At 38.4% G+C, this 13374-nt stretch overlaps 1 protein-coding gene across 1 annotated transcript in view; it reads left to right on the forward strand.

Annotated features, from left to right (window-relative positions):
* Positions 1-3236: 3236 nt before the first annotated feature.
* Positions 3237-13374, forward strand: part of LOC127617821 (MAM domain-containing glycosylphosphatidylinositol anchor protein 1-like) — a 220963-nt gene continuing 210825 nt past the window's right edge. The window contains exons 1-2 of the mRNA XM_052089915.1: positions 3237-3342; positions 6144-6233. Of these exons, the coding sequence (XP_051945875.1) occupies positions 6167-6233 (67 nt within the window). The 5' untranslated portion in view covers positions 3237-3342; positions 6144-6166. The remainder of the gene's footprint in view (positions 3343-6143; positions 6234-13374) is intronic.

Raw genomic sequence — 13374 nt, forward strand, 5'->3', positions numbered from 1 at the left:
CCTACGATGACCTTTTCACAATCCGTGCCAAGGTTGCTAGCTGTCTCCCAAAATGGGAAAGGAGACAGGGACAGAGAAAGGGAGGAGGATTTCAACACAGACTGCTTTTTCCTTCTACAGAGCAACTTCAGTATTTCCTGCCTCTTTTTTTCTGCCTCTAGAATTAAGTGCACGTGAAACTGATGTTTGATTTTTCAGTTTTCCACGCAAGAATTCTTCTCTGCGGATTGCAGTTTGTCATTACTGTTTAGGGCAGTGTTTCCCAACCTTTTTTTCTTCCACGGCACACTTTTTCAAGACTTTCTGTCTGTCTCAGTAGCATGTTAACTTGTAATGTTTGAAATATGGCTATGCAAAAAAATGCAGTTCACATAGTCACGCTGTATAATGAGGTCACAGGTGACAAGAGCGCTAATTGGGTAATAAAAAACTAACAACAAATTTACCTCTTTTCCAATTTGTACCATAGATTTGTTATTGCAAATTAAATCTTGCAACGTCACAGCAAATACATTTTAAATGTATGTATTTATTTACTGTAGTTTCCGGCAATAATGTCACACCTGACTATAAGACCGGGTCAAATTTTATTTGGGAAAGAAAGAGAAAGAGAGAGACACAAACACAATATAAGTTGCATCTCTGTATAAATGGTACTGACAGATGTTGGATACTGCAGGCATTATGACCCGGGAGTAGCCGCCCGACTTCACTTCAGCTCTTCAGATGGCAAACTCGCACTGTGAAGATTACAGTATCTCAGAATCTACACATTGTTTCACAGTGTTTTTGGGCTTGTTTTCAATGGGAGAATTAGCTTTTTGTGATTGTGTGTAACAGTTAATATTCAGGGCTGGAATGGTAATCTGGCATACCGGGAATTTTCCCGGTGGGCCGGCGCACTTTGGGGCCAATCATGACTGGCAGTAACAGAGCGGGCCGGTGGGTCGGCCGCGAAATGGGCCGAATGGGCCGCAATAAGCTAAAATGAGCCGCCACTATTTGCAAAACAGACCACAAAACGGCACCGCGATATGCAGAAAAGGACAGCAAACCTCTTTGCAATGTATTAAATATTTGTTTCACTGACTGAATGTTTTTACTATAAGTGTGATGAAACGTCATTTTGTTGGCATGTGAGGAGTTGAGGCATGTGAGGAGTGATTTCGTCATCTGTTATGGTGCATGTTTGACCAGCCAATATCAGTTACAGCCAATATCAGTTACGTATAAATGATGTATATAAATCTCTTCAGACAACAGTATAAGTAGCAGGACCTTTCAGATGATGAAAAATTCTGTGATTTATATTCCGGGAAAAACAGTATCTATTCATTTAGTGGAATTTTATAATTTTTCACGGCACACCTGACAGTCTTTCACACTAGCAGGGACGTGCACAGACATTTTGAGCTGCAGAGGCTCTAAACCTTTTAGAGGGGTTTTGGGGGATGGAGGGTGGGGGGGGAGGTGATTTCTTTTGTGCTATAGTGCCAATTTTGTGTACCTTTTGTTACTTTTAAAGCTTAACTAAATGTATCAATATATTATGCTTAATAGCCTAATTAGACATAAAACTAGATTCAGTAATTTTGTATCCATAATTATTTTCCAAATTATGCTAAAGACGAACATATAAATGCTAAATTGTACGATACATACATACCTCTTCATACTTTTATAAAGCTTAAAAAGTCATTTTATTTGGGAGTACAAGCTTTCATTTTGGGTGGCATTTGCACACCCTGGAACACTGCTCTGTCAGAGGGGCACCTCAGCAAAAGGGCAGGGGCTCAAGCCCCTAGAGCCACCCCCTCTGCACATGCCACGCATCCCAAGTGGTTTGGAAACACTGGTTTTGAGTACTTTTCTATTTCTACCTGATATGAACATTACATATCAACTTTTGTTGGTGTAACTTAATGAAGTCAGAAGGTTTGATTCTTATTAAATAAAGTTTTTTAACTTGACTAAAACTAGTTCATTTAGATTTGACCTCATGTAGAACATTTTTTAAGTAAGTGGAGGAATGTTCAATGTCAACCCATGTCGCCCATGCCTATATCCGCCACTGCTGTATATTGTTATACTGAAATCCTAAAATTGGCTTCATCTTCATTGTATGCAATATATAATACATATGTATTATATTGATTTTGGGATGTAATGTGACCTGCACATGGAAATGATTAAATCTACCCCAAACACAAACATCCCCACTTGATGTTGGATGATGTCTTGAAATAATATATTTGATGTATTTTAATCAGCCCATGGATTCATGACCTCTGTTTTTACAACAGTTCTTGTTTCTTCATCATGGGGTGATGGTGAGCGCTCTCTAGAATTATAATTAGCTCAAGCCCGCCGTCTATTGGCCACCAGGAGCAGCACACACTTCATTTAGTGTCCGCACCATCAGTGACGAAAGACAGTGTGAGAAACTGATGGAAGGAGAGATGAAGTAAAGAGAAGAGAGCGAGAGAGAGAGGAGGAGGAGGAGGAGAAAGAGAGAGGAAAAGAGAGGAGGGGTGGCAGAGACATTGTGATTTTTTTTCTCCCCGCCTCCACTTTCTTTTTTAATTGGTCCTCCGGGATCCGGGGCGAGTCCTCCGTTCTCAACGGCGGAGCTTTAATTGGCTGGAGATCCCACCAAAATACTATTGGAAAAAGCGGAGAGTTTATAGGCTACAGTTTACGCCCGGTCCCATTCCCTTATCATAAACCACTCATTACCGAGACCAGACCCGGAGAAGCTTTTACAAAGAGACTCTCCAGAAAGCTGTCCAGAGAGATCAGACGCGCATTTCTGCCGTTCATCCACCCCTCGGCACGAACTATAGACTCTAGATATCGGACCATCACTTGATGGGCAGGAACATCATTGCGCGCATCTCCACACTGACAGCGGCAGCGCGCAAAGACGCGCAACCTCTCCATCCGTCTGCCACTCTGGAGTGCGCTCTCGATGAACGCGCCTCTGAACGGAGAACATCACACGAGAAGAGTTTAAATCATTCACCCTTATATGAGAGTTCATATCGGATCGCGGACTGGTGGTTTTTCCCCACGAAGGACGCCCTTGTATGAATGTGTGCTGGCTTCGCAAGAGTTCAACATCAGTTAAAGTTACCTGGAGGAATGTGTTTGAATTTCGTGTGTATATTTATTACTTTCTGGATGGAGAGAAACCAGTGCGCTCTTGCTAAACGCACATAAGAACAAACAAAACACCAGGAACTTCTTCATCCCTCCAGTGAAAATCTTTTGAAAATGAATTAAGGATTTTGGGAAGCATCTCACTGATCTTATTGCGAGGAGACTGAGCTCGCACATAGAAAGGTAAGCTATAACTGTAGCTACATCTTCAATTCATTAAAGAGGTTTTGTGTGTGTAAGTGTTTTTACGCAAAGGCTTCGCAAAATATCCACACCCAAAGATCCCTTCAAACAGAGGATATACAGTATACTTATCATTTTTAATCCCTGATAAATTGAGTTAAAATGTGTTTGTGCTTTTAATGCAAACACATTAAATGCTCGGACATCCCAAATGAGCCAAGAGCAAGTTTTCATGAGTTTTAACTTTAAGGCTCATGATAATTTACGCAACCATTTTTGCAGTTTTCTCATTCCTGCGCGAGTGTCAGCAAAATATGCAGTGCTGTTTAGCTGATGTTTTATCCAAAACAACTTCCAGTGCACTCATTATCACACGTTCCGACCTGGATTAATCTGAGATTATGTGTTTTAATCAAGAATGCGATAGTAGTAGTTAATTGTCCAGTGCAGAGTTTGAACCTTTTAGTTATCAGACCAGCTTTTAAACCATTACGCCATCCCAAAACTGACTGCTGGTTTAATGGAATTTAATTAAAAGTGTCCCAAGACAATCGGAGGTAAAGAGAATACACGGAACGTGGATCATCATTATAGGGGACTCTGCAGTTAAAGCCCATGCAACAAGAAAATGCATGGCGTGCTACTGGAGCACCTTAAAACTTGCTGTCGCAAACCTCGTTTTATTTAAGTATGAAAACTATTGCAGGTCACGCATTTCTTTTCGTTATTAAGAATATAGGCTATTAGTTAATTAGTAAAGCTTCTAAAATTAGGCCTCCATAAAGTTTGAAATATTGGCTAAATATGAAGTTTGTAATGCACATCCGGCGGAATATTGTTAAAGTTTGATCAACACTTATTAATCTCTGATATTATGTGAATTGGATTTGAAGTAATTAATATGCATTAGTATGGATTTTATGTGTGTGTGGGCAGGTTTGAGTGGTTTACGAGGACAATTGTTTTAGGATACAAACTGGTAATTACAAGGGAATTATGCTATAAATGTGATTTATGAGGACATTTCTGTCCCCATAATTCAAATCGCTTAAAAACATACTCTACGATGTTTTTTTTTGAAAATGTAAAAATGCTGAAAGTGTTTTGTGAGGGTTAGGTTTAGGGGATATAATCTATATATAGTTCGTACAGTATAAAAATCATTATGTCAATGGAGATTCCTCATAAGGATAGCTGCACGCGCGCGCGTGTGTCTTTGTCTCTGATTAACGGGACCAAAAGAGGAAGGTCCATTTAAATTGCATGTAGAAGATTTACACGTTATCTAAGCACTAATAGCTTTGGGGGTGTTATTTACGTAGGCTATGGTATATATGCCAATTTACGTAAAACACACATTAAATATATGTGCTGTGCTCATGTTTCTTCTTATATATAAAAAAATCACTTACTTGTAATTACATGCAACATATTTCATAATCATATAGGCCTATGTAACATATTTTCCCAAAATAGGCTGATGTGTGGAATTCACATTTGTACATATATGTTCAAATGCATGTAGGTTATACTGCAGGCTTATGTTCTTCGGGAATCCCAGCCATGGTAAAAACCAGTTGGTGCACAAAGTTATTGAACAGTGAGTTAAATTCAGCAATATCTCTTGGACAAATCAGTTTAAATAGCTACAAAACTGCATGCCTACGGTTGAGAGTGCATCTCTCTCTCTCTTTATTTGACCAACTCGGGCGATGTTTAATAAATCATTTATCTGATCGTCCTTAACTGCCAAGCAATATCAGAAATCTAGGGGTAACCATCGAGCACCAACTCAATTTCACAGACCACATCTCAAAGACAGCACGATCATGTAGATTTACACTCTACAATATGAGGAAGATAAGACCCATCCTCTCTGAACATGCCACAAATGTTCTTGTTCAGTCACTTGTCATAACTAGACTGGACTACTGTAAAGCTCTAATCGCAGGGCTCCCTGTATGCGCAATTAGATCCCTGCAAATTATCCAGAATGCAGCACCACCTCTGGTCTTTAATGAACCAAAGAGAGCATATGTTACACCACTCATTGTCTCCACTCATACCCACTTCACTGGCTGCTGGTTGATGCACGTATCAAATTAAAGACTAATGCTGGCATACAGAACAGTCACTGGGTCTGCTCCAACATACCTAAAAACATTTCTGCAGAGCTAAATTCCCAGCAGAAGCCTGCGGTTGGCTAATGAGTGGCACAATGTTGTATCAACACAAAGAGGCACCAAAACACTTTCCTAGACTTTTAGTTTCACTGTTCAACATAGGTGGAATGACCTTCCATACTCCATCCGTGAAGCAGACTAACTCTCTGTCTTCAAAAAACGGCTAAAAACACATATTTTCCATGAGCACTGTACCATGCACTCATAAGAAAAACAACAACAACAACAACAACAACAACATATACATATATTCTTGTTGCACTCTAATCTGTCCTGGATACTACTATATTCTGATGCTAGTGAAACTTTGGTTTAGTGCAATCACTGCCAAATGAATAAATGTAAATTTAAATGAAATAACCCCATTCATTCAATCCCATCAAACAACACAGCTCCTGTAATCTGCAGATAATCCATGGTTTGGGAAATTAATTGTCTGTCCTTAACTCACTTGAATGCATGCGCTGGGACAATGTAGGGATATAAATACATGAATCAGTGAAAAACAATTTGTTAGGATCATTTCGGCATGTTTGGGACACTGTTATTTGAACGCTGACCTTGTGCTGTGGTGTCTCAGATCCGGCTGCTATTTTGCATTTTGTGTTTTTTCTGCAGGTAATGAGGGATCGCACCTGAAGATGGAGCTTTTCTGTATTTTAATATTTTCGGTCCTCCACCGGTACGTGCAAGCGCAAGGAGTTTACGGTAAGAACTTTACTCTGGGTTGAAACGATGAACACAAACTCAGTCACTCCATGGAATTATACAGAGCAGAATACGTTCTATAAGTGCGCTACTATCAAAAGACTTGAGAAAGATTCATCAAGCTCATTACATCATATTGCTCGTATAATTATGCTTTAGCATGAAGTTTGTGAATTGTATCCATTTATTTGCCATAAGATCACGCAAATGTGCAGTGATGTCTCTTTGTATTGACACTGATCACGTCACCTCAGTGCTTGCCAAAGGATTTCTTCTTTGAATAAGTAATCTTTTTGTATCTTTGTATCTGCCGAATTTACTGCATTTACTGTCAGTTTGTGAAAAGGACTTAAGAGGTCAATAAAGTGTAAGGTGAGAGAATATTTAGAGCCTCTAGAACATTATGACTTGTAAAAAGCATGAAAAAGGGAATTATGTCTCTCATTCAGTGTTCTATTTGTAGTTTTGAAGTGATAGAAGTTTCTTCTGAGAATACAAAGTTGGTGTTGAGGTAAACTCTGAAGGTTATTGACTCATCTCAAGTTATTTTTATGCAAGTAGCACCCTTACTATTTCACATACAGCGATAGGGATTTTTTAAACCAAAGTATTAATCTTTGTCATGTAATGTGTCCTGCATGTTTGCACTACGGACATTGATGTTACCTCAAATCAAGCATTTTTTTGAGAATAGGTGTGCTATTATTTCTCTAAGCAATCAGACTTTCTTAAGAATTTTCACACTTTTGAATTGGACCAGAAAACATCCACTTAGCAACCACCCAGAACACCTTGAATGGTTAGTTCACCCAAAAATTTAAATTAACCCATAATTTACTCACTCTCAAACCATCCTAGGTGTACATGACTTTCTTCTTTCAGCCAAACACAATCGGAGTTATATAAAAAAATATCCTGGCTCTTCCAAGTTTTATAATGGGAATGTATGGTACCTTTGATTTTGAAGCCGAAAAAAGTGCATCCATCCATCAAAAAAGTAATCCACATGGCTTCAGGGGGTTAATAAAGGCCTTCTGAAGCAAAGCGATGCATTTTTGTAAGAAAAATATCCATATTTATAACTTTAACGAAGTCACTTCTCACTGGAGCTTACGCTATGCCTACGTCATACGCCAGAACTTGATACTCTTGTGAACGCGAGGATGGCCGTTACCGGAAGCCAGTGATTATAGTTTATAAAGTTATAAATATGGATATTTTTCTTATAAAAACACATCACTTCACTTCAGAAGGCCTTTATTAACCCCCTGGAGCCACATGGATTAAGTTTTTGATGGATAGATGTTTTTGGGCTTCAAAATCTAAGGTACCATTCACTCCCATTATAAAGCTTGGAAGAGACAGGATATTTTTTTATATAACTCCAATTGTGTTTGGCTGAAAGAAGAAAGTCATGTACACCATGGATGCATTACATTATGGGATAATTTTCATTTTTGGGTGAACTAACCCTTTAAGTAGCAACATCCTAGTACCCAACCAGAACACCCTAGCAAATTAGCATTGCGCTAACAACGGCATGTTCTCAATGTGTGTTTTTTTGTGTTCTTATGTTCTGTTGGACTTTGTTCAACGTCACTATCCACTGGCAAGTTACATTCCAAAACTGAAATGTAATTAATTACACAATTACAGAGAATGCATAAAATTGCCCCATTTATTCTTGATCTGGCCGAATTTTGAGGATTGTGATCTTCTAGCATTGGAGAGAGTGTGTAACAGTCAATTAACATGTTACGACAGTAAGTCACCGTTTGTGGACACCATACAAATGAATTGGTTGACACCTAACTGTTGCAAAGTCCTTGCATTGTTGCAATTTGTGTCGCTGTCCCCTTCTGCATATCGCGGCCCACTTTGGCGTATCGCTGCCTGTTTCGTGGCCTGCTTGGCACAGCCTGCACTGTCTGTAGTTTTGCCACTGAGTATAAGCATCTTTGGCTGGACAAAACCTAATTATGTTTTTTTTTGAGCATCTACATCTTTCTCTCAGTCCCTCTCATCCTATCTTCTTATTTCTTTACAGACTCACCTGATTTATAAAATGAATGTCAGGCCGCACATTTCTCTGTTAGACAAAGTTGACTGACCTTATTGGACTTTATTACTTTTAGTCATGAGGGTGTGCTGGTTGAATTTTTTTGTGGAGGCCTCATAGTTGACAGCAGGGTAAAAACCCGCCTTCATGGTGTGAGAGAGAATGCCAGCTCAGTTAATTAAGGGCAGCAAAACTTCAGACTGAGAGAGACTTCACTTTTTTCTTCTCTTCCCACTTGCTTTTTTTGCAATTGGGCCTGTTAACTCTCTGTGATCATGACTTTAATGAGTGTTAAGATGTTTTACATGTACTGGCTGAATCTCACTAAAGAATATCCAGGTCACATTTCAGAAATGTGTATTTTAACTAAAGAAATTAAAGCATATTTTAAAGGGATAGTTCACCCAAAAATGAAAATCCTCTCATGATTTACTCACCCTCTGACTTTCTTTCTTCTGCAGAACACATATGACAAGTATATCGCAGCTCTGCTGGTCCTCACAATGCAAGTGAATGGTGACCAGAATGGTGACCAGGTTAAATCCATGTCTTCAGAAGCAATATGATAGGTTTGGGTGAGAAGCAGGTCAATATCTATGTCCTTTTTTTGCTATAAATATCCACATTTGATCAGCCCCAACCACTAGGTGGCTGAATGTGAAAGTGAAAGTCAATTGTGCACCAGAATGTGGAATTGAAAGTGAAAGTCTGGATTTACAGTAAAAAAGGACTAAAACATTTATCTGTTTCTCACCCACACCTATCATATCGCTTCAAAAGAACTGGATTAAACTGCTCAAGTTTTATCAATAACTTTCATGCTGCCTTTATGTCTTTTTTGGACCTTTCACCACTCACTTGCATTGTATGAACCTACAGAGCTGAAATATTTTTCTTAACATCTTTGTTTGTGTTGTGTAGAAGAAAGAAAGTCATACACATCTGGGATGGCCACAGAGTGAGAAAATAATAAGATCATTTTTATTTTTGGGTGAACTATCCCTTAAAGGGCCAGCAATAATTAACTTTCGTGATAAGTATGTAATCTGGAGCAGAATTTGGTCTGTACTTACTGTAATTTGAAGCACTTCCCCCCAGTGGCCAAGCTGGAAGTGTTGTTGAATTTATGGGCACGTGTGAGCTCCAGTTAATGTGTGAAATGTCCACAGAGTTGCACCAAAAGCAATCTGTATTTTTTTGTTGTAAATCATGCAATAAATACAACAGGAATGGATATTTTATTAACTCTACCTAACACAAACCTCAAACCAAAACCTAACCATCAGTTGAGTAAAAATGCAGTTTTATTGTACAAATGCAACCTCTGATTAGTGCTCACTTTTGTTTATGTGAACTACATACATCCAGGTTCACACAGGACCAGAACCCGTGTCACTGAGGTTACTTGCGCAACGTGCTTTCACTTTCTTTAAGCAAAACATAATTTCTTATTTATTTTAAAAGATTTATTTTCACCCTAAATTTGGTTCTTGAGATTAACCATCCCTCTGTCCTCTGCTCTTCAAAAGAATCACCCTTTGTATCTCTCTCTCTCATTACTTCTTTGAATATAGTCTATATTTCTCTACACAGTTGAATTATCTTATTACTATCTCATCAGACTATCACTCTCACTCTTTTTCTCATGAACTGTCATGCACTGTCTAGCTCTTCCATGCTTTGCCACTCTTTTCATCTCCCTCTTTTCTTCCTCACTATATTTTTCTTTAGCGCTCTGCCTCTGTCATCGTCTCTCATTCAGCTTACTCACGGTTTAGTTTTTGATGCGTGTGCGTGTTTGTCACTCTCTAAAAATTCTATTAACCTGCAGGTCAGCATGTATTTCCGATGGTGACTGTAGTTGTATTTTAACGTTAGTGGCCCATGGTGTGCTGGGGTTCTCTTGAGGATCGCCAGAGATCCTCCCTGAAGCAGAATTTTATGACACGGAAAGGAACTTAGAGTGGATATTCATTTGGTTAACCTGGTTGTAGGTCAGTGGTGAATGGTGACTTAGGCATACAGAGTCATGTGTTAATGGCTGTGTGAAGTGGACAGCAGGTGATGACAGGGAGTGTATGAGAACAGCTTTGATGAATGCATGAGAGTATCTGGTTAAGGTGAGGACAATACTATACAAGTTTATTCAGATAATATGTGTAACTCTGGCCAATTTTAAGCAACGTTTCACCCTTGTAATTTTAAGATGACACTGATTTAACCCTCAGTAACAAATCCTTGCTCACTAACTTTTGTGATGCCAAACCCATACAGTGTGTAAAAACAAGGGATGGGCATGGGTACCCAAATAATAAAGCATTTATTATTGAAAGAAATGATAGCTTGTGAAAGTACAATTGCATTTCACAATGATCAAAATCTAGTAGGTAAGGGAAAACTGAATGCATTAATGCCGCAGCTGTAAAATACAATCTTGAGAATAATTGTGATAGTAGGTTTGTGGATCTTTAGGTTGACAGCAAATTGATTCACTTCACAAACCTTTTGTTTTCAGTTTTCAATATTTTGTGGTTCATTACACATATGGCAGTTCCGGGGTGAAATATCCACTGTGTTGCACTAAAAGAGAGTTTAATATCCTCCCAAACAGATTGTTCAAAGGTTAATGCAGTATAGAGTTTTAAATCAACAAAACGATCTCCATAAACCATAAAACTAAACCTAACCGATAGTGTCAGAAAAAGTAAATGTGAGATGAAAAACACAACTTCTATAATGCTTTTGGCTAACGCATAGACTTGTGCTCTCTTCAGGACTCATATCCCGGTCCTTTGCATCGCAAGTGCAGCACTATATCAGTTGAGCTACCGCACATTTGATCACACTCAAACAAGCTTGTTAATGAAGTTGGTTATGTAATGCAAACGTTAAAATGCATCACCTAACAAGTAATGCACTAAAGTAAACGTTTAGTTGTAATAAGATATGTGGCATGGGGGGGCATGGTCATGTGTCTGTCTGCGGGAGAGGGAGAGCGGTAAGACACCAGTCTCTCATTGTAGCGATGGCGGAGGGGGACCTGATAAGGCACGCCAGAGCGTCATTGTGGGAGAGAGTTGTGGCTGCATGTGCCCGCCTGACTAACAAAGAATCGTTTGTGTGTATTTGGCCACTGAGTGCCTTTTTTTGTTAAAGTTTTTGTGTGATGCTGAAGAGTACTAAAATACTCACTCTGACAGTTCATTGCCTCCTGCTGCCTCAATTGCCCACAAACTTAAACTAATCACAAGATACAGTAGCATTGTGTGCGGATTAGTGTGAAAAGCAAGTGTTTATGAACTGATAATCTACGTTTTTAATAGTGATTTGTGTGCAAGGGAATAAAAGTAATTGTTGGAATAGTGCCTCTAGTAGCCTAACGTGTAAAGGCCTGTTCACACCAAGTCTGTTCACACATTTTTTCGGTATAAATGTTTGTTCAGAACTAACTTTTGTACAGTAACAATGTATTCCTATGGCGCAATGCACATCGGGTCAGACAATCCAAAGGTTGTTTTTTTTAGGAGAGTGTTCTGATTTTTTCCTTCAAACTGCGATGAAAACTGACCAATGAGATAACAGCTTGTTATCAATTGCTGCAGCTGCTCTAACCAACGGGCAAACACTGGCATACATGCAGCTGATACACCCCCATGAAAATGATATAATTAAAAATAAATAGTTGCTGTTCATGAACCCTTTGTACTGCAAACATAAACCTGTTCTGTTTATGAAAGTCTGCTTATGGTCAAAACTTCCGAAAAAGACTCTTTACATGCTATGTACTGTAGACAAATGAATTGCAAAACCACACTGCTATTTGTATTGCAATGATAATATAACAAATTATTGAAATAATTTTAATAAAGAAAAGACCGATATATTTGATATATTTCATAATATAATTGTTATTCATAATGTTCATTATTCCATGTGTAATTATTCCACTGTACCTCGTGTTAAATTATCCAGACATTAATCCAGGTGCTATAAAAAGAGAAGTTGGCTTCTGGTGTCCATTTATTTAATATACTCATAGCAAAATACATGTGCAAATAAATATCCAACAATGCTCTTTACTCATCTCACTCACATAAAACACTCAGATTATATACTCCTTAAAATGGAACACCATGGAAAGAACATAATAAAACAGTTATGCCAAATTAGGTAAATAAATGATTTAACAGCGTTCATTATATTAATCTCGAACAGCTGAAGGTGCGGACAGGAGACTGGTTAAACAACTGCACAGCAACAGTGCCGTCTACTGTACAGGAGTGAAATAGTTTTTGTTTCATTTTTTTACAGACTCGGTGTTAATAGACCTACCGTCAGAGATTCGTCTTGCAAAATCTTCACGGATTTGGTGTGAATGGGCCTTAACTCTATAAGTGTAGTAATGTGTTTCTATGAAACCAGGTTGGTGAATGCACAACTATAGCATTTCACAATGCTTGAAATACAGCTACGAAGGGAAAACTGAATGCATTAATGCCTAAGCTTCCCCGTAAGGTTAATTGTGATTATTATTCACGGTTGTATGGTGTGAATTTTTAAGCTGACATTGAATTGAATCAATTTACAAATCTTTGGTTTCCAATTTGATCTAAAGGATTTTTGTCAATTCAGAGCAGTTCAGTTCGATACTCTGAAGAGTGATTCGATTCAGTAACTAGAATCAGAGACATTTTTTTAAATCCTTCAAAAATAACTTTAAGGGAAAAGCATTACGTACAGCTCCTGAACATACAGTAAGAATATTTAGAATACTACACAGGGGTCTCACGATGTGTTTTTCAAAGTTGAACTATTTTTAACTTGACACTGCATCTTTTTTATTGATGACGGAAAACACTGCAAAAATCTAGACGCAATACAAACTGTTGATTTATATGTGGTGCTACTGTATGTGTTATTTGAATGCTAAAACGCTTTCTTGTTTTCTTAATTTCTTCCTACTTTCTTTCCTTCCTTCCTTACTACCTAACAACCAACCGAGTGCACTAAGGTTATCCTACCTTCCAAAACATTTGTATGTTTTCTAATGAGAGTGCTATTCAAAAGTGTAGATGTCTGGTA

This window comes from Xyrauchen texanus, chromosome 24, assembly GCF_025860055.1.
Source record: "Xyrauchen texanus isolate HMW12.3.18 chromosome 24, RBS_HiC_50CHRs, whole genome shotgun sequence".
In the NCBI taxonomy this organism is placed as follows: domain Eukaryota; kingdom Metazoa; phylum Chordata; class Actinopteri; order Cypriniformes; family Catostomidae; genus Xyrauchen; species Xyrauchen texanus.